This window comes from Hyla sarda, chromosome 9 (assembly GCF_029499605.1).
Source record: "Hyla sarda isolate aHylSar1 chromosome 9, aHylSar1.hap1, whole genome shotgun sequence".
Classification (NCBI taxonomy): domain Eukaryota; kingdom Metazoa; phylum Chordata; class Amphibia; order Anura; family Hylidae; genus Hyla; species Hyla sarda.
This window is the reverse complement of record NC_079197.1, coordinates 67,619,818-67,642,467: the sequence shown is the minus strand read 5'-3', so window position 1 is coordinate 67,642,467 and position 22,650 is coordinate 67,619,818. Positions and strand designations below refer to the sequence as shown.

The following is a 22,650-nucleotide window of genomic DNA, read 5'->3' as shown; positions in this document are numbered from 1 at the left end:
TGGGGGCTGAACTGGATGAGGAGGAGGGGGAGACAGTGGAGCACAGGCAATGTGTGGCGAAATGGATGGTTTTGCTACTCAGCTGACAGGAGAGGAGGAGCAGGAGCAGCCAGAGGAGCTATAGGGTGATGAGGAAGACAGGACTAGTGTTGCTCACGAATATTCGCAATTCGAATATTATTTGCGAATATCGCATATTTGCGAATTCGCGAATTTCGCAAATATAGCGCTATATATTCGTAATTATGAATATTGTTTTTTTTTTTTTTCACAGTACACATCACAGTGATCACCCCTCTCTGCTTCCAGCTTGTGTGGTGTAAAGAAGGCTGTAATACTACTGTGTGAGACTGGTGCGCGAAAATTTGCATATGCGAAAAGTAGCATATGCTAATTTTCGCATATGCGAATTTTCACGTACGCTAATTTTGTATATGATAATATTCACATGTTAATTTTCGCATACGCGAATGTTCGCATATGCGAAAATAAAAAGAATATAACGAATATGCGAATATTTGCGAATATATGACGAATATTCGCGAATTCGAATATGGCCTATGCCGCTCAACACTAGACAGGACAGAGGACCTAGACACACATGGCAGTATGCAGTGGAGATGGAGGCAGGGAGTCCCTCCGAGTCACTTGCACAAATGGCACGATGCATGCTCACATGCTTGCGTAGTGACTGCCAAATTGTCACCATTCAGCAGCGGGATGACTTCTGGCTCTCCACCTTGTTGGACCCTCGCTACCACACAAAATGGGGGCCTTTTTTACACCCACTGAAAGGGAGGACAAACTGACCTACTACAGAGACATCCTACATAGTCAGTTGGCCGATGCCTATCTGCACCATCGTCCATCCACTCGCAGGTCTGACTGGGGGAGCCCTCTGCGCTTACCTTCCACTGCCATGGCTGCTGGGAAGGGGTGGGATGGCAGGAGCAGTACCAGCTCCATCAGCAGCAGCCTGAGTCTACAGTCGCTGATGAGTAGCTTTCTTCACCCGCATAGTGAATCAACTAATCTGCAGCAGCAAGTAGACCTTGAGCAGGACCTGAACCAGCAGGTGGTGGCATACTTGGACATGACCCTGCCAACCCACATTGAAGATTTGCTGGACTTCTGGGCAGCCAAACTGGATTTGTGACCGCAACTAGCAGAGTTTGCCCTGGAAAAGCTGTTCTGCCCAGCCAGTAGTGTGGCATCAGAGTTGGTGTTTAGTGTGGCAGAGACCATAGTAACCACAAGGAGAACCCCAATATGGAGAGACTGATTATTAAGATAAATCAGCCTTGGATCAGCTAGGATTTCCACCCACCAATGCCTTATGAATCAGACTAGATTATCCATGGTACCACACCAACACTTTGACAAAAGTGTCACACATCTGATGCCAAGAGCTCCTTCTTTCACCCACCTTTGTCAGCGGGTACTGGTATTGACACCCACGGCCCCACTCTGTCACCGGGTCACTTTCAGGACTCCTAATGCTGCCACCTCCAGGCTCTGTCATTGTGCAGCCATATGATCTCCTCATGCTGCTGCTGAACCTACAGGCTCTGTCATTGTGCAGCCATATGATCTCCTCATGCTGCTGCTGAACCTACAGGCTCTGTCATTGGGCCACTCTGGGGAATAAATAGGCTGCCGTCACCTCCAGGCTGTGTCATTCTTGTCACGATGCCGGCTGGCAGGTAGTGGACCCTCTGTGCCAGAGAGGGATTGGCGTGGACCGTGCTAGTGGACCGGTTCTAAGCCACTACTGGTTTTCACCAGAGCCCGCCGCAAAGCGGGATGGTCTTGCTGCGGCGGTAGTGACCAGGTCGTATCCACTAGCAACGGCTCACCTCTCTGGCTGCTGAAGATAGGCGCGGTACAAGGGAGTAGGCAGAAGCAAGGTCGGACGTAGCAGAAGGTCGGGGCAGGCAGCAAGGATCGTAGTCAGGGGCAACGGCAGAAGGTCTGGAAACACTGGCAAGGGACACACAAGGAACGCTTTCACTGGCACTAAGGCAACAAGATCCGGCAAGGGAGTGCAAGGGAAGTGAGGTAATATAGGGAGTGCACAGGTGATAACTCTAATTGGAACCACTGCGCCAATCAGCGGCGCAGTGGCCCTTTAAATCGCAGAGACCCGGCGCGCGCGCGCCCTAGGGAGCGGGGCCGCGCGCGCCGGGACAGAACAGACGGGGAGCGAGTCAGGTAGGAGAGCCGGGGTGCGCATCGCGAGCGGGCGCTACCCGCATCGCGAATCGCATCCCGGCTAGCAGCAGGATCGCAGCGCCCCGGGTCAGAGGACGTGACCGGGGCGCTGCAGCGGAGGAGGTGAAGCGAGCGCTCCGGGGAGGAGCGGGGACCCGGAGCGCTCGGCGTAACAGTACCCCCCCCCTTGGGTCTCCCCCTCTTCTTGGAGCCTGAGAACCTGAGGAGCAGACTTTTGTCAAGGATGTTGTCCTCAGGTTCCCAGGATCTCTCTTCAGGACCACAACCCTCCCAGTCTACTAAAAAAAAATTTTTTCCTCTGACCTTTTTGGCAGCCAAAATCTCCTTGACCGAGAAGACGTCCGAGGAGCCGGAAACAGGAGTGGGAGGAACAGATTTGGGAGAAAAACGGTTGAGGATGAGTGGTTTGAGAAGAGAGACGTGAAAGGCATTAGGGATACGAAGAGAAGGAGGAAGAAGAAGTTTATAAGAGACAGGATTAATTTGACACAGAATTTTGAAAGGACCAAGATAGCGTGGTCCCAACTTGTAGCTAGGGACACGGAAGCGGACATATTTAGCGGAGAGCCATACCTTGTCTCCAGGGGAAAAAACGGGGGGAGCTCTTCTTTTCTTATCCGCGAACCTCTTCATGCGTGAAGAAGCCTGTAAGAGAGAATTTTGGGTCTCTCTCCATATAATGGAAAGGTCACGAGAAATTTCATCCACAGCGGGCAGACCAGAGGGCAAGGGGGTAGGGAGGGGGGGAAGAGGGTGACGGCCGTACACCACGAAAAATGGGGATTTGGAGGAAGATTCAGAGACCCTGAAGTTATACGAGAATTCGGCCCATGGAAGGAGATCTGCCCAGTCATCCTGGCGGGAGGAAACAAAATGTCGCAAATAATCACCCAGGATCTGGTTAATTCTTTCTACTTGTCCATTGGACTGGGGATGATATGCAGAGGAAAAATTTAATTTAATCTTGAGTTGTTTACAGAGAGCTCTCCAGAATTTAGACACGAATTGGACCCCTCTATCCGAGACAATCTGCGTAGGCAACCCGTGAAGACGAAAAATGTGTACAAAAAATTGTTTAGCCAACTGAGGCGCAGAAGGAAGACCAGGAAGAGGAATGAAATGTGCCATTTTGGAGAATCGATCAACGACCACCCAAATAACGGTGTTGCCACGGGAAGGGGGTAAATCAGTAATAAAATCCATACCAATCAGAGACCAAGGCTGTTCGGGGACAGGCAGAGGATGAAGAAAACCAGCGGGCTTCTGGCGAGGAGTCTTATCCCGGGCACAGATAGTGCAGGCTCGCACAAAGTCCCCAACATCCGTCTCCAGAGTTGGCCACCAATAGAAGCGGGAGATGAGTTGCACAGATTTCTTGATGCCCGCATGACCTGCGAGATGGGAGGAGTGACCCCATTTGAGGATTCCGAGGCGTTGGCGTGGAGAAACAAAGGTCTTTCCTGGAGGAGTCTGTCTGATGGAGGCAGGAGAAGTGGAGATCAGGCAGTCAGGTGGAATGATGTGTTGCGGAGGGAGATCAACTTCTGAGGCATCCGAGGAACGAGAGAGAGCATCGGCTCTAATGTTCTTATCGGCAGGACGAAAGTGAATCTCAAAATTAAATCGGGCAAAGAACAGAGACCACCGGGCCTGGCGAGGATTCAGCCGTTGGGCCGACTGGAGGTAGGAGAGGTTCTTGTGGTCGGTGTAGATAATAACAGGAAATCTTGATCCCTCCAGCAGATGCCTCCATTCCTCAAGTGCTAATTTAATGGCTAGAAGTTCTCGATCCCCGATGGAGTAGTTCCTCTCCGCTGGAGAGAAGGTCCTAGAGAAAAAACCACAAGTGACAGCATGCCCGGAAGGATTTTTTTGTAGAAGAACAGCTCCAGCTCCTACTGAGGAGGCATCAACCTCCAATAGGAAGGGTTTGGAAGGGTCAGGTCTGGAGAGCACGGGAGCCGAAGAAAAGGCAGACTTGAGTTGTTTAAAGGAGTCTTCTGCTTGAGGAGGCCAGGACTTGGGATCAGCATTTTTCTTGGTTAAAGCCACGATAGGAGCCACAATGGTAGAAAAATGTGGAATAAATTGCCTGTAATAATTGGCGAACCCCAAAAAGCGTTGGATAGCACGGAGTCCGGAGGGGCGTGGCCAATTTAAGACGGCAGAGAGTTTGTCTGGATCCATCTGTAGTCCCTGGCCAGAGACCAAATATCCTAGAAAAGGAAGAGATTGGCATTCAAACAGACATTTCTCAATTTTGGCATAGAGTTGGTTGTCACGAAGTCTCTGAAGAACCATACGGACATGCCGGCGGTGTTCCTCTAGATTGGCAGAAAAAATTAGGATATCGTCCAGATATACCACAACACAGGAGTATAATAGATCACGAAAAATTTCATTGACAAAGTCTTGGAAGACGGCAGGGGCATTGCACAGTCCAAAGGGCATGACCAGATACTCAAAGTGTCCATCTCTGGTGTTAAATGCCGTTTTCCACTCGTCCCCCTCTCTGATGCGGATGAGGTTATAGGCGCCTCTTAAGTCCAATTTAGTGAAGATGTGGGCACCTTGGAGGCGATCAAAGAGTTCAGAGATGAGGGGTAAGGGGTAGCGGTTCTTAACCGTGATTTTATTAAGACCGCGGTAGTCAATGCAAGGACGTAGGGAGCCATCTTTTTTGGAGACAAAGAAAAATCCGGCTCCGGCAGGAGAGGAGGATTTACGGATAAAGCCCCTTTTTAGATTCTCCTGGACGTATTCGGACATGGCAAGAGTCTCTGGGGCAGAGAGAGGATAAATTCTGCCCCGGGGTGGAGTAGTACCCGGGAGGAGGTCGATAGGGCAATCATAAGGCCTGTGAGGAGGTAGAGTCTCAGCTTGTTTTTTGCAGAAAACATCCGCGAAGTCCATATAGGCCTTGGGGAGACCGGATACTGGAGGAACCACAGAGTTACGGCAAGGGTTACTGGGAACCGGTTTTAGACAGTTCTTGGAACAAGAGGACCCCCAACTCTTGATCTCCCCAGTGGACCAATCCAGGGTTGGGGAATGAAGTTGAAGCCAGGGAAGTCCAAGGAGAATCTCCGAGGTGCAATTGGGGAGGACCAAAAGTTCAATCCTCTCATGATGAGATCCGATGCTCATAAGAAGGGGCTCCGTGCGGAAACGTATGGTACAGTCCAATCTTTCATTATTTACACAATTGATGTAGAGGGGTCTGGCGAGACTGGTCACTGGGATGTTGAACCTGTTGACGAGAGAGGCCAAAATAAAATTTCCTGCAGAACCAGAGTCCAAGAAGGCCACTGTAGAGAAGGAGAAGGCAGAAGCAGACATCCGCACAGGCACAGTAAGACGTGGAGAAGCGGAGTAGACATCAAGGACTGTCTCACCTTTGTGCGGAGTCAGCGTACGTCTTTCCAGGCGGGGAGGACGGATAGGACAATCCCTCAGGAAGTGTTCGGTACTAGCACAGTACAGGCAGAGGTTCTCCATACGGCGTCGTGTCCTCTCTTGAGGTGTCAGGCGAGACCGGTCGACCTGCATAGCCTCCACGGCGGGAGGCACAGGAACAGATTGCAGGGGACCAGAGGAGAGAGGAGCCGAGGAGACGAAACGCCTCGTGCGAACAGAGTCCATATCTTGGCGGAGTTCCTGACGCCTTTCAGAAAAACGCATGTCAATGCGAGTGGCTAGGTGAATAAGTTCATGTAGATTAGCAGGAATTTCTCGTGCGGCCAGAACATCTTTAATGTTGCTGGATAGGCCTTTTTTGAAGGTCGCGCAGAGGGCCTCATTATTCCAGGACAATTCTGAAGCAAGTGTACGGAATTGTACGGCATACTCGCCAACGGAAGAATTACCCTGGACCAGGTTCAACAGGGCAGTCTCAGCAGAAGAGGCTCGGGCAGGTTCCTCAAAGACACTTCGGATTTCCGAGAAGAAGGAGTGTACTGAGGCAGTGACGGGGTCATTGCGGTCCCAGAGCGGTGTGGCCCATGACAGGGCTTTTCCGGACAGAAGACTGACTACGAAAGCCACCTTAGACCTTTCAGTGGGAAACAGGTCCGACATCATCTCCAGATGCAGGGAACATTGGGAAAGGAAGCCACGGCAAAACTTAGAGTCCCCATCAAACTTATCCGGCAAGGATAAGCGTATCCCAGGAGCGGCCACTCGCTGCGGAGGAGGTGCAGGAGCTGGCGGAGGAGATGACTGCTGAAGCTGTGGTAGCAACTGTTGTAGCATAACGGTCAGTTGAGACAGCTGTTGGCCTTGTTGCGCAATCTGTTGTGACTGCTGGGCGACCACCGTGGTGAGGTCAGCGACAACTGGCAGAGGAACTTCAGCGGGATCCATGGCCGGATCTACTGTCACGATGCCGGCTGGCAGGTAGTGGACCCTCTGTGCCAGAGAGGGATTGGCGTGGACCGTGCTAGTGGACCGGTTCTAAGCCACTACTGGTTTTCACCAGAGCCCGCCGCAAAGCGGGATGGTCTTGCTGCGGCGGTAGTGACCAGGTCGTATCCACTAGCAACGGCTCACCTCTCTGGCTGCTGAAGATAGGCGCGGTACAAGGGAGTAGGCAGAAGCAAGGTCGGACGTAGCAGAAGGTCGGGGCAGGCAGCAAGGATCGTAGTCAGGGGCAACGGCAGAAGGTCTGGAAACACTGGCAAGGGACACACAAGGAACGCTTTCACTGGCACTAAGGCAACAAGATCCGGCAAGGGAGTGCAAGGGAAGTGAGGTAATATAGGGAGTGCACAGGTGATAACTCTAATTGGAACCACTGCGCCAATCAGCGGCGCAGTGGCCCTTTAAATCGCAGAGACCCGGCGCGCGCGCGCCCTAGGGAGCGGGGCCGCGCGCGCCGGGACAGAACAGACGGGGAGCGAGTCAGGTAGGAGAGCCGGGGTGCGCATCGCGAGCGGGCGCTACCCGCATCGCGAATCGCATCCCGGCTAGCAGCAGGATCGCAGCGCCCCGGGTCAGAGGACGTGACCGGGGCGCTGCAGCGGAGGAGGTGAAGCGAGCGCTCCGGGGAGGAGCGGGGACCCGGAGCGCTCGGCGTAACAATTCTGCTGCCATATGGTCTCCCCATGCTGCTGTCACCTCCAGGCTGTGTCATTATGCTGCCATATGGCCTCCTCATGCTGCTGCCACCTCCAGGCTCTGCTTTGTACCGCTCTGTGGCCTACATAGGCTGCTGCCACCTCCAGGCTGTCATTTTGCCGCCATGTGATCTCCTCATGCTGCTGCCACCTACAGGCTCTTTCCTTGTGCCGCTCTGCAGCCTACATGGGCTACTGCCACCTCCAGGCTGTCATTTTACCGCCAAGTGATCTCCTCATGCTGCTGCCACCTCCAGGCTCTGTCATTATGCCGCTCTGCAGCTTACATAGGCTCCCGCCACCTCCAGGCTCTGTCATTCTGCAGCCATATGGTCTCCTCATGCTGCTGCCACCTCCAGGCTCTATCATTGTGACGCTGCGGCCTACAGAGGCTGCCACCACCTCCAGGCTGTGTCATTGTGCCGCCATGTGATCTCCTCATGCAGCTGCAACCTCCATGCTCTGTCATTGTGCTGCTCTGCGGCCTACATAGGCTACTGCCGCCTCCAGGCTGTGTCATTCTGCCACATTATAGTCTCCTCATGCTGCTGACATCTCCAGGCTGTGTCATTCTGCTGCCATATGGTCTCCTCATGCCAATTCCAAGGCTCTGTCATTGTGCCGGTCTGTGGCCTACTTAGGCTGCCGTCACCTCCAGTCGGTGTCATTGTGCCGCCATATGGTCTCCTCATATTGCTGCCTCCTCCAGGCTCTATTATAGTGCCGCCCTATGGTCTCATCATTCTGCTGCCACCTCCAGGCTCTGTCAGTGTGCTGTCATGTGATCTCCTTGTTATATTGATTTTGTGGTAGTACAGTATGTTTTAAAAGTAAACGCTTCGGGCCCGGGACACTAAGTCATGAGCATTGGGGGGAGGGGCATTGAGAGGCAGGGGCTGGGACAGGCAGTAGCTTGTCTCGCCGGCGGGCCACCAACTTAAGTACAAGCTTTTTCACTGCAGCAATTTATAAACTGCAGAAATTATACACTATTGGAGCTAGAATTACCACGGCTGCTGCCACCAGACTTGCCCTCCAATGGGTCCTCAAAAAAGGATTTAAAGTTTGCTCATTCCAAATACCAGGCTCTGTCATTGTGCCGCCATGTGATCTCCTCATGCTGCTGGCACATTAAACTTGTTAATCTCTTCAAGATCTTCAATTGACATTAAAAAAATCTCTTTAATCTCTTCAATTGTGAAGTCATATGGTCTCCCGACCCCGCTGCCACATCCAGACTCCGTCATTGGGCTGCTCTATAGCAGTGATTCTAATAACGATGCCTGTAAACAGCATGTTATACTGAATAACAGTATCTCACTACCCAAGCACACTCCCTATGCATTTTATGCCAAGGCAATGTGTTCTACACCCCTATTAAGGCTCTCTGTAGCCTGGAAATAGCCATTTTTAATAAAGATTTGCAGCTAATAAATAAGTATCTAACCAAATTGTTTCGGAAAATTCAGCCAAATCGAATTTTTCTAAAATTTGCCCATCCCTATATATGATTAATACAATTCTATGTATTGGAAAAATGTATTAATAAAAAGTGCAAAAAAAAAGATTTCCATTTGTTTTCCTAGTAAAAAGGCTAGCGATGGTTTGTGCAGCCACTAAAGTTATCGTTATCGGCTGCACATTGCCCTGATAGATACAGGGGATAAGCGGTTGATAATAAAGAATTTAAAGGACTGCACATCGGATCCAGTGACTGCTGTACCAGTTGTAATTGTGCCATATAGAGGATCAGTGTCACACTGGCCACGAGCGCGTTGTCTCTGTGTTCCCGGCTGCTGGCGGGGCTGGGATTTGCATCGCGGGACGTGCCCGTATGCGAAATCACAGCCCTTCACTCATTGCGCTCTGCTGCCTCTTCCACCACTGTGTCTCAGCTCCAGTGCGCGTGTCCCAGTGTCCTAGGGCACGCGCACGCCGGAGCTCTGAAATTTAAAGTACGCCAGTACGCCCATAATTAGTTGTACACCTAGCACTACTCTATAAAGTACCTGCACCTCCCACACTTCCCTGTTGGATCTTCAGTGCCCCTAGCCTGAGATTAAACATTCCATTTTGCCTGTTTGCCTTACCCGTGTATCCAGACCTTCTCGCACGTTATTTGACTTCGCACCTTGCCGCCTACCTAGACCTTCTGCTACGCTTGACTATGATACTGCCTTATACTTTGGTACCTTGCCTTGCCCAGCTACCTGTGTGGTTGAGCTGTGTTGGGGGTAGCGACCTGGGTTTCGACTGCCGCAACAAGCCCATCCTGCCTGGCGGCGGGCTCTGGTGAAGACTAAAAGTGAGGGGGTGGGCAACTTTACTATTGGTTGCTAGGGATGTTGTTGTTAACCTTTGACAAGTGTATTTTTATCATTCTAATTGGCCCACAAGTGAAAAGAAGGAATTTGCGAATATTCAAATAGGCGAATATGCGCATATGCTGGAAAAAGTGAATATTCGTAATTTCGAATATATTCGCAATATTCAGGAATTCGTGAATTTGCGATATTCACGATAAAAATTTGAAAAATTTGCCCAACACTAGTGAAGACCAGCAGCACCTTAGACTGCGCTTCCCGATACGGTCCATGTCATCAGCCATACAGGTTAGAGGATCCACATCCAGCTCCGTAACACTCAGAAAACGAGTGCTCATCATAAAGATAGGGGCTTATTATCAGGACAATATCTAAAAGGTACATTGATTGGTTTTATATCAGCTGAGGCAGCCCCGTGATTCTGTAGGCATCTGCTAAAGAACTTTTGGGATATATATTCAGACATGGTTGCTTTGCTTAGCCATGACTATTGTGAAATCTGCAGCAACTTTCTGCTGTTTGCTATGATCTTGCAAAGCATGCAGCATTTTCCTGTATTTGTAGCAATAAACCACATCATGAGCATTATAATAGACTCTGGAAACCAGTGGGCTTGGTTGATGTTCATCTAATGTGTATGAAAACTTTTTACTAGATCTGTCACTATTCTGAAGATCCATTTCTCATATCTATGACAAGCTTTACTCCAGCGGTCGATAGCTTGTTCAGAACAACAATTGCTGTCAGCACAGCATGGACACAAGAAGAATAATGTGGGAGCTGTTTGCTAACAGGAGGAGACTAGAGGCAAATCACTAGTTTACATGAAACCTACATTTGAAGAGCTAAGCACAGATCTATGAATTTCTTTACATAATTCTCTCTTGTCAAAGCCTTGCACATACCCTGTCTCTTGTAAGCATCTGAGCTCGGTTCTTGTGCTGAATCATTAGGACACCAGGCGGTTGCACCCAGGCTTCTCCATCCACTTGTACAGGTACCCCTTCTTCTCCCAAAATAGTAATCTTTACCACACGACACTAACGATATGAAAAGAAATAACGTGCAGGTTAAAATTTCAGGCTCAGAATAATCATGCAGCTTAAAAAAAACATACATGAAAATCTTTCAAATGTTATTTTTTTCTATAGTTTTGATTTTCGTTTAAAAAAGAACTGTACTAAATATATACCAATATATACTCTATGACCCAATGAAATATATCTAAGGGCTGGTTCACATAACGTTTTCTCCCATACAGGAGCGCATACGGCAGGGGAGAGATAAAACCTTGCGCTCCAGTATGCTGTTCTATGAGACGGCCGAAGTGAAACGTTCGGTCCGGTTGCCTCATTTTTGCACGGTATGCGCTTTTTACCCGGACCTAAAACTGTAGTCAACCATGGTTTTAGGTCCGGTTGTAAAAGCGCATACAGCGCAAAAATGAGCCGACCGGACCGAACGTTTCACTCCGGCCGGCTCATTGAAATGAATTACATGGGGGAGCGCATACGAAAGCATACGGGAGCGCAAGGTTTTAGCTCTTCCCTGCCGTATGCGCTCCCGTATGGGAGAAAACGTGATGTGAACCCAGCTTATAATAGTTACTGGAATCTATCTATCTATATATTAAACTCAACGTGTGTGTGTATGTATGTATGTATGTGTGTATGTTCCAGCATCACGTCCAAATGGCTAAAGATATTAACATGAAACTTGGCACACATGTTACTTATATGTCAACAACAAACATAGGTTAGGTGATTTAACCCTTACTCACCCCCATAAGCCATGGGGTTTATGTTTAATGTCCCATACAAGTCAATGGGAAATATATGTTACTGAATAACTTTCAAACGGCTGGAGATATTTCGATAACACTTGGTCACATGTTACTTATATATCCACTTAAAATATAGGATAGCTAATTTAACCCTTAACTACCCCCATTTGTGAGGGTCGGAGTTTTTGTTTAAAGTCCCATGCAAATCAATGAGAAATGTATGTTCCCACATAACTTCCGTACGGTTGGAGATATTTCAATAACTGGTACACATATTACAGGTCAGGATAGGAGGTCGACATAGGAGGTCAACATAGGAGGTCGACATAGGAGGTCGACATAGGAGGACGGGATAGGAGGACGGGATAAGAGGACCGGGATAGGAGGTAAGGATAGGAGGACGGGATAGGAGGACGGGATAGGAGGATGGGAAAGGAGGATGGGATAGGAGGACAGGAAAGGTGGACGGGAAAGGAGGACGGGATAGGAGGACGGGATAGGAGGACGGGATAGGAGGACGGGATAGGAGGACGGGATAGATGGACGGGAAAGGAGGACGGGATAGGAGGAAGGGAAAGGAGGACGGGAAAGGAGGTCGGGATAGGAGGACGGGAAAGGAGGTCGAGATAGGAGGACGGGAAAGGAGGACGGGAAAGGAGGTCGAGATATGAGGACAGGATAGGAGGACGGGATAGGGGGACGGGATAGGAGGACGGGATAGGGGGACGCGATAGGAGGACGGGATAGGAGGACGGGATAGGAGGTCGGGATATGATGACGGGATAGGATGTCGGGATGTGACAATAATATATGAGGACGGGATATGAAGTCAAAAGCTTCCTCCTTTGTTTATTTTCCTCCCCAACAAGGATTAGGAAGGAAAAAACGGGCAACGCTGGGTACTCAGCTAGTATATATATATATATATATATATATATATATATATATATATATATATATATATATAAAATTCAATGTGTGTGTGTATGTATGTATGTATGTGTGTATGTTCCAGCCTCATGTCCAAACGGCTAAAGATATTAACATGAAACTTGGCACACATGTTACTTATATGTCAACAACAAACATAGGAAAGGTGATTTAACTCTTACTCACCCCCATTTGCCAGGGGCGGGGTTTATGTTTAAAGTCCCATACAAGTCAATGGGAAATATATGTAACTGCATAACTTCCAAACGGCTTGAGATATTTTGATAATACTTGGTCACATGTTACTCATATATCCACTTAAAATATAGGATAGTTAATTTAACCCTTAACTACCCCCATTTGTGAGGGTCGGGGTTTTTGTTTAAACCCTTAACGACGCAGGACATATATTTACGTCCTGCGCCGGCTCCCGCGATATGAAGCGGGATCGCGCCGAGATCAAAGGCCTGGACCCGCGGCTAATACCACACATCGCCGATCGCGGCAAGGTGAGGTATTAACCCTTTAGAAGCGGCGGTCAAAGCTGACCACCGCTTCTAAAGTGAAAGTGAAAGTGACCCGGCTGCTCAGTCGGGCTGTTCGGGACCGCCGCGGTGAAATTGCGGCATCCCGAACAGCTTACAGGACACCGGAAGGGCCCTTACCTGCCTCCTCGCTGTCCGATCGGCGAATGACTGCTCCGTGCCTGAGATCCAGGCAGGAGCAGTCAAGCGCCGATAACACTGATCACAGGCGTGTTAATACACGCCTGTGATCGGTGTAAAAGGTCAGTGTGTGCAGTGTTATAGGTCCCTATGGGACCTATAACACTGCAAAAATAAAAATAAAAAAAAGGGTTAATAAAGGTCATTTAACCCCTTCCCTAATAAAAGTTTGAATCACCCCCCTTTTCCCATAAAAAAAATAAAACAGTGTAAAAAAAAAAATAAATAAACATATATAGTATCGCCGCATGCGTAAATGTCCAAACTATAAAAATATATCATTAATTAAACCACACGGTCAATGGCGTACGCGCAAAAAAATTCCAAATTCAAAAAAAGCACATTTTTGGTCACTTTTTATACCATTAAAAAATGAAGAAAAAGTGATCAAAAAGTCTGATCAAAACAAATATCATATCAATAAAAACTTAAGATCACGGCGCGAAAAATGAGTCCTCATACCGCCCTGTACGTGGAAAAATAAAAAAGTTATAGGGGTCAGAAGATGACATTTTTAAACGTATAAATTTTCCTGCATGTAGTTATGATTTTTTCCAGAAGTGCGACAAAATTAAACCTATATAAAGAGGGTATCATTTTAACCGTATGGACCTACAGAATAATGATAAGGTGTAATTTTTACCGACATATGCACTGCGTAGAAACGGAAGCCACCAAAAGTTACAAAATGGCGTTTTTTCTTTGATTTTGTCGCACAATGATTTTTTTTCCATTTCGCCGTGCATTTTTGGGTAAAATGACTAATGTCACTGCAAGGTAGAATTGGCGACGCAAAAAATAAGCCATGATATGGATTTTTGGGTGGAAAATTGAAAGGGTTATGATTTTTAAAAGGTAAGGAGGAAAAAACGAAAGTGCAAAAACTGAAAAACCCTGAGTCCTTAACCCCTTAAAGGAGAAATCCCATGCAGAAAAAGTATTGTGTTTTAAATGCAGAAGCAAAAGTTATATCACTTTGTAAATCACTTACTTTACCCATCTTGTATGTAAAACCTGTTTTTCTAGCTTCTTTGTTCAGAGAAGAAGTTCAGCAGCTCCCTGTTCTGATGACTTGCGACCCCCCATTGAGCTGCATTATGCTGGGGGCTGTGATGTCACAATTTCCCATAGTTCTGCAGCTTAGCCAGCTCTGTGCACGGCAAGAGAACCTCCCATGTGCAGCTTCAGCCAATCATAGAAGCCCCAGTGAGCTGAACAAGCGTCTTCATCTCCTCGGCAGGGAAGCATCTGACAGCCAGCTCAGTGTTTATAAGAGCAAGAACGATGTCCCAATGTCCCGAGAAGAAGCAGAGGGGGAGGGGGAGATCCCTGCTTTCCCCTGCACTGATCACAATCTGACAGCAGGTCAGTCTGAAAGAACGATGTCCTGAGAATAGAAGCAGGGGGAGGGGAAACACTGAGCCTGCTGTTAGGAAAGTGATCAGTGTCTAGGTCAGTGTATCCCAACCAGGGTGCCTTCAGCTGCTGCAAAACTAAAACTCCCAGGCATGCTGGGAGTTGTAGTTTCACAACAGCTGGAGGCACCCTGGTTAGGAAGCACTGGTCTAGGCTGGGCTACTTCTATGATGAACTGAAAGGCATTATGGGAGACAGGAAGTCAGGGACCTCCATGACCAGGAAGTACCGATCTTTCAGAGGGGATTGCAGGAGAAGAGAGAGGGTGAGATACATGAGGAGCAGATTGTCAGAATGGTGAGCTGATGCACTTTCACATGATATAAAAAAAAAATTGTGACTTGGTCCATGATACTTCTTCTTTAAGGACTCAGCCCATTTTGGCCTTAAGGACTCAGACAATTTAATTTTTACGTTTTCATTTTTTCCTCCTCACCTTCTAAAAATCATAACTCTTTTATATTTTCATCCACAGACTAGTATGAGGGCTTGTTTTTTGCGCGACCAGTTGTCCTTTGTAATGACATCACTCATTATATTATAAAATGTATGGCGCAACCAAAAAACACTATTTTTGTGGGGAAATTAAAACAAAAAACGCAATTTTGCTAATTTTGGAAGGTTTCGTTTTCACGCTGTACAATTTATGGTAAAAATGATGTGTGTTCTTTATTCTGAGGGTCAATACGATTAAAATGATACCCATTATTACATACTTTTATATTATTGTTGCGCTTCAAAAAAATCACAAACTTTTTAACCAAATTAGTACGTTTATAATCCCTTTATTTTGATGACCTCTAACTTTTTTATTTTTCCGTATAAGCGGCGGTATGGGGGCTCATTTTTTGCGCCATGATCTGTACTTTTTTTTTATACCACATTTGCATATAAAAAACTTTTAATACATTTTTTATAATTTTTTAAAAATAAAATGTATTAAAAAAGTAGGAATTTGGGACTTTTTTTTTTCGTTCACGCCGTTCACCGTACGGGATCATTAACATTTTATTTTAATATTTCGGACATTTACGCACGCGGCGATACCAAATATGTCTATAAAAAACTTTTTTTTACGCTTTTTGGGGGTAAAATAGGAAAAAACGGACGTTTTACTTTTTTATTGGGGGAGGGGATTTTTCACTTTTTTTTACTTTTACTTTTACATTTTTTTTACATTTTTTTTTACACTTGAATAGTCCCCATAGGGGACTATTCATAGCAATACCATGATTGCTAATACTGATCTGTTCTATGTATAGGACATAGAACAGATCAGTGTTATCGGTCATCTTCTGCTCTGGTCTGCTCGATCACAGACCAGAGCAGGAGACGCCGGGAGCCGAATGGAGGAAGGAGAGGGGAGGTCGGGATAGGAGGTCAGGATAGGAGGTCGAGATATGAGGAAGGGAAAGGAGGGCGGGATAGGAGGTCGGGAAAGGAGGGCGGGATAGGAGGTTGGGATAGGAGGTCGGGATATGAGGATGGGAAAGGAGGACGGGATAGGTGGTCGAGATAGGAGGTCGGGATAGGAGGTTGAGATAGGAGGACAGGATAGGAGGATGGGATAGTAGGTCGGGGTAGAAGGTCGGGATAGGAGGTCGAGATAGGAGGACGGGATAGGAGGTCTGGATAGGAGGATGGGATAGGAGGATGGGATAGATGGACTGGATAGGAGGACGGGATAGGAGGATGGAAAAGGAGGACGGGAAAGGAGGACGGGAAAGGAGGTCGAGACATGAGGACGGGAAAAGGAGGACGGGATAGGAGGACGGGAAAGGAGGACGGGAAAGGAGGACGGGAAAGGAGGTCGGGAAAGGAGGACGGGAAAGTAGGTCGACATAGGAGGTCGGGATAGGAGGACAGGATAGGAGGATGGGATAGGAGGTCGGGATAGGAGGACGCGATAGGAGGATGGGGATAGGAGGACGGGGATAGGAGGTCGGGGATAGGAGGTCGGGATAGGAGGTCGGGATAGGAGGTCGGGATAGGAGGACGGGATAGGAGGACGGGATATGAGGACGGGATAGAAGGTCGGGATAGGAGGTCGAGATAGGAGGTCGGGATAGGAGGTCGGGATAGGAGGTCAGGATAGGAGGTCAGGATAGGAGGACGGGATAGGAGGATGGGATATCAGGACAGGATAGGAGGACGGGAAAGGAGGTCGGGATAGGAGGTCAGGATAGGAGGTCGAGATATGAGGAAGGGAAAGGAGGGCGGGATAGGAGGTCGGGATAGGAGGTCGAGATTGGAGGACGATATAGGAGGATGGGATAGTAGGTCGGGATAGGAGGTCGAGATAGGAGGACGGGATAGGAGGTCTGGATAGGAGGTCTGGATAGGAGGATGGGGTAGGAGGATGGGATAGATGGACTGGATAGGAGGACGGGATATGAGGATGGAAAAGGAGGACGGGAAAGGAGGTCGAGACATAAGGACGGGAAAAGGAGGACGGGAAAGGAGGACGGGATAGGAGGACGGGAAAGGAGGTCGAGATATGAGGACAGGAAAGGAGGACGGGATAGGAGGACGTGATAGGTGGACGGGATAGGAGGACGGGATAGGAGGATGTGATAGGAGGACGGGATAGGAGGTCTGGATAGGAGGTCGGGATACGATGACGGGATAGGAGGTCGGGATATGACAACAATATATGAGGACGGGATATGAAGTCACAAGCTTCCTCCTTTGTTTATTTTCCTCCCCAACAAGGATTAGGAAGGAAAAACCGGGCAACGCCGGGTACTCAGCTAGTATATATATATATATATAAAACTCAATGTGTGTGTATGTATGTGTGTATGTTCCAGCATCACGTCCAAATGGCTAAAGATATTAAAACGAAACTTGGTACACATGTTACTGATATGTCAACAACAAACATAGGATAGGTAATTTAACCCTTACTCACCCCCATTTGCCAGGGTCGGGGTTTTTGTTTAAAGTCTATGGGAAATATATGTTACTGCATAACTTCCAAACGGCTGGAGATATTTCGATAATACTTGGTCACATGTTACTTTTATGTCCACGTTAAATCTAAGATAGTTAATTTAACCCTTAACTACCCCCATTTGTGAGGGTCAGGGTTTTTGTTTAAAGTCCATTGCAAATCAATGGGAAATGTATGTTCCCACATAACTTCTGTACGGCTGGAGATATTTCAATACCTGGTACACATATTACAGGCCAGGATAGGAGGTCGAGATAGGAGGTCAAGATAGGAGGACGGGATAGGAGGTCGGGATAGGAGGTCGGGATAGGAGGTGGGATAGGAGGTCGAGATAGGAGGATGGGATAGGAGGATGGGATAACAGGACGCGATAGGAGGACGGGAAAGGAGGTCGGGATAGGAGATCAGGATAGGAGGTCAAGATATGAGGACGGGAAAGGAGGACGGGATAGGAGGTCGGGATAGGAGGTCAGGATATGAGGATGGGAAAGGAGGACGGGATAGGAGGTCGAGATAGGAGGTCGGGATAGGAGGTCGAGATAGGAGGACGGGATAGGAGGATGGGATAGTAGGTCGGGGTAGAAGGTCGGGATAGGAGGTCGAGATAGGAGGACAGGATAGGAGGTCGGGATAGGAGGTCAGGCGAGGAGGTCAAGATAGGAGGATAGGATATGAGGAAAGGATATGAGGTCGGGATAGGAGGTCGGGATAGGAGGCCAGGATAGAAGGTCAAGATTGGAGGACTGGATAGGAGGTCGGGATAGGAGGTCGTAATAGGAGGATGGGATAGGAGGTCAGGATAGGAGGTCTAGGAGGTCGGGATAGGAGGTAGGAGGTCGGGATTGGAGGTCAGGATAGGAGGTCGGGATAGGAGGAAGGGATAGGAGGTCGAGATAGGAGGACAGGATAGGAGGTCGGGATAGGAGGACGGGATAGGAGGACGCAATAGGAGGACCGGGATAGGAAGACCGGGATAGGAGGTCGGGATAGGAGGTCCGGATAGGAGGTTGAGATAGGAGGTTGGGATAGGAGGACGGGATAGGAGGTCGGGATTGGAGGTCGGGATTGGAGGTCGGGATAGGAGGTCGGGATAGGAGGTCGAGATAAGAGGACGATATAGGAGGACGGGATAGGATGCCGGGATAGAAGGTCGGGATAGGAGGTTGAGATAGGAGGACGGGATAGGAGGTCGAGATATGAGGATGGGACAGGAGGTCATGATAGGAGGACAGGATAGTAGGGTGCACCGGGTACTCAGCTAGTATATATATATATAAAACTCAATGTGTGTGTGTATGTATGTGTGTATGTTCCAGCATCACGTCCAAACGGCTAAAGATATTAACACGAAACTTGGTACACATATTACTTATATATGAACAACAAACATAGGATAGGTGATTTAACCCTTACTCTCCCCCATTTGCCAGGGTTGGGGTTTGTTTAAAGTCCCATACAAGTCTATGGGAAATATATGTTACTGCATAACTTCCAAACGGCTGGAGATATTCCGATAATACTTGATCACATGTTACTTAAATGTCCACTTAAAATATAGAATAGTGAATTTAACCTTTAACTACCCCCATTAGTGAGGTCATTGTTTAAAGTCCCATGCAAATCAATGGGAAATGTATGTTGCCACATATCTTCCGTACGGCTGGAGATATTTCAATACCTGGTACACATATTAAGGGTCGGGATAAGAGGACGGGATAGGAGGTCAGGATTGGAGGTCGAGATAGGACGTAGGGATAGGAGGTCGAGATAGGAAGAGGAGATAAGAGGACGGGTTATGAGGATGGGATAGGAGGACGGGATGGGAGGACGGGATAGGAGGTCGGGGTAGGAGTTAGGGATAGGAGGTCGAGATAGGAGGTCGAGATAGGAGGACGGGATAGGAGGATGGGATAGGAGGTCGGGATAGGAGGTCGAGATAGGAGGACGGGATAGGAGGTCAGGATATGAGGTCAGAATATGAGGAAGGGATATGGGGTTGGGATATGACAACAATATATGAGGACAAGATTTGAAGTCGAAAGCATCCTCTGTTGATTTTCCTCCACGACAAGGATTAGGAAGGAAAAACAGGGCAACGGTCAACCTGTAAAAATATATAAATACTTCCTAAAGCCTAGATTTATCAATCTACCTGATTGATAAATCCTGTTTAGAAACATATTTTCCAATATATGTGAATAAATTGGTATTTTCTTTACTTTATTTCTGTATGCACTTGGTTTCTGTTAATTTGACACCTACAGCATCCATCAGCACTCCCTGAACAAGTAGGGTGGTATATTGTCCCAATCAGTAGACTTTATTAATTGTGGCCAAGAGCTCCCCAGCCACCTAGCCTCACCTGCTCTTTGGGACACTTCAGGGAACAAATATCTAAGCCGGCCTGGAACTCTGTACCGTGATAACAGGAAGGTAACTCTTTTCTAAGTCTGCAGAATCAGTGGCCCTGAAAAACGCATTGGACTGCACAATGCTTAGGCCCACTCTACTGTTTGGATCTTGCCCTGTTATTAGTTAACCACTAGGTTGTGTGAGCACTCCCTATTGCTGAGCTTCTCATTAGTCTACAGCAGTGTTTCATTTAGTCTACTGCAATCGGGAGATATAATTATGGCCATTGCATCAGGCATCACCACAAGTGTTCTTTGTATGGAATATATTCACATCAGGACCTGATGGGGGGTACTTGAGGACTATGCTTGGGAAACATTGGTTTACTGCATGCCTTTCTGCTGTATTGTTTTTTTCTGAATTGCTATTAAATGGACTGACAATGATTTGCTCAGCTCCTATGCTGTTCTAACTTGACCCATAATATTTTTTACACAATTTTCTTCTTCTACACAACAGGGGCAATGGAACAGAAAATAAAGGTAAATTGACTACCGTTCTTACTCTTTTAGACTGCCTAAACTTTTTAGTCAAACAAAGTACTTTGAAAGTGCAGCATCATAGCTCTCCTAGGACATGATGCCTTCTGCGCAACCATCAGATGGAGATGACCTTTTTCCTCCCAGTTAAAGGAAAACTGTCTGTAAACTCCCCCCGCACTAAACAGATGTACTGGCTGGTAGTGCAGGGGACACTGATCAATATGCGGCCTACCATGCCCGCATCCGTCCCGCAATTCGCCTGTTATCTTAATTCTTCTCGATATGCAAATGAGCTACTAACTGGCACAGGTGGAGTTACAAGGCTCCTTCTGGCACTCTGATGTCAGTGCCGCTCGTCCACAGTACTGTCTGGCTTTTGAAAATGCATCCCCTCCCTCCTCAGTGGAGTCCACAGTCAGAGGGAGGGGATGAATATTTGTAAGCCAGGCGGTGCTGCGGACGAGCTGCTCCCCACTATTCAGAAAATTGTCAAAGAAAAGCTGGCAGCAGCAGTTGAGTCCTTTACCAAGAAAATTCACAACCTGGAATTGAACATGAGCATGAGGCCCAAATGTAAGGATCTGACAAATCAGTCCAGTAGAGCAAACATCCAAATTTACAGTCAGCTGGAGACCGTCACTTTTCTGAATGGTGCTGAACTCAACTTCTTCTCTGTTCTCTTGCCTCAACGTGACCCGACTTTTGTCCACATGAATAGTATCCACGAAGCGCTGGCCATCCTAGAAATTCTGACCTCTCAGAAAACTAGCCTGAGGCTAGACCTTATCTTGGCTGCGGCATGTCATTCTTACAACTTGCCTGGACTGCCTGGTCCACTCAACTGTTTGGTAATGTTAGCTCAATCATCCTGGTCCACGGCAGGATTATGGAAAGAGATATGTCCACCAACCTCTTTTGAAGAGAAACAACCTCTGCCTCAACGTCAGCCTTGAGCCCCACATCCAACGAAGGAATGGCAAGTGGTGGGCTCAACTCGCTCTTAGACAACCTGCAATGATGTTTCTTGAACTGTGCCATATTTCCTATGGTCCAGTGCAAGACCCCCTGGCAGGTAATACTGCAATCAGGGATGTTTCATATGTTCTTGTGTTACATTTGATGTTGCTACCTTTACTTTTTCTCCATTCATAGCCTGATGCCTTATCCTTTTAGGGACTATGGGGGAGATTTATCAAAACCTGTCCAGAGGAAAAGTTGTCCAGTTGCCCAAAGCAACTCAATCAGCTTGCTTCTTTCATTTTTAACAAGGCTTCTGCAAAATGAAAGAAGCAATCTGATTGGTTGCTATGGGCAACTTTTTCTCTGGACTAGTTTTGATAAATTTCCCCCTATATGGGATGTTTATCAAAACCTGTGTAGAGGGAAAGTTGACCAGTTGTTCATAGCAACCAGATTGCTTCTCTTATTTTTCAAAGGCCTTTATAAAAATGAAAGAAAAAAAATCTGAGTGGTTGCTATGGGCAACTGGGCAACTTTTCCTCTGCATAGGTTTTGATAAATCTCGCCATATTTGATTTTGTTTAACATCCACTGCTTGATATTAATATACAGTTTTGATATACTTGAGCTCATTTAAACGGATGCCGTCTAAGGACAAGCTGGCTCGTCCTGAGGTGGCAAACCATGTATGGCACATGCTTCAGATTTGTGAAGCTGGGGGACGCCATTAATAGCCAACATGCGTCGATCCCTGTGGCTGGCTATTAAAGGGGTACTCTGCCCCTAGTCATCTTATCCCCTATGCATTGAGGGGGCGGGACATGACTACACGAGGGGGCAGAGACGTGACGACACAATTCTCCATCCCCTGCAGCACTCGTCATCAGCCACAGAGCGATCCTCACTCTGCAGCTGAGAAACGGGGGTGCTTCTGGAGAAATTGTGGGGGTCCCCAGCGACAGGACCCCCGCGATCAAACATCTTATCCCCTATCCTTTGGATAGGGGATAAGATGTCTAGGGGCGGAGTACCCCTTTAACCCTTTAGATCGCCGCTGTCAAAACTGACAACGGCATCTAAAGGGACCTTTAATCTGTCCCGGTGGTGTAGTGGGGTGGATCACCCCCCGCAGTGCAATCGCGGGGGAGCGATCCACTTCCGAGGTAGCCAGAGGGCTTACCTCTTCTGTTGCTGCGGCTCCCACATTGATAGAACCTGGCTGGACCAGGCTTTATCAATTGAGAACAGAGCACACAGATCAATGCAGTACTATAGAACTACATTGATCTGTATGAGGAATCTAATGATTCCTCATAAAA

At 47.7% G+C, this 22,650-nt stretch overlaps 1 protein-coding gene across 10 annotated transcripts in view; it reads right to left on the bottom strand.

Moving 5' to 3' along the window:
• LOC130290823 (diacylglycerol kinase eta-like) overlaps positions 1-22,650 on the bottom strand; it is a 1,161,394-nt gene that overhangs the window by 103,373 nt on the left and 1,035,371 nt on the right. For all 10 annotated transcript variants that reach the window (XR_008847710.1, XM_056538928.1, XM_056538925.1 and 7 more), the window contains one exon: positions 10,576-10,710. Coding sequence is in view for 9 of the 10 variants with exons in the window: in XM_056538928.1 (XP_056394903.1) it covers positions 10,576-10,710 (135 nt within the window). In the remaining variant the exon portion in view is untranslated. The remainder of the gene's footprint in view (positions 1-10,575; positions 10,711-22,650) is intronic.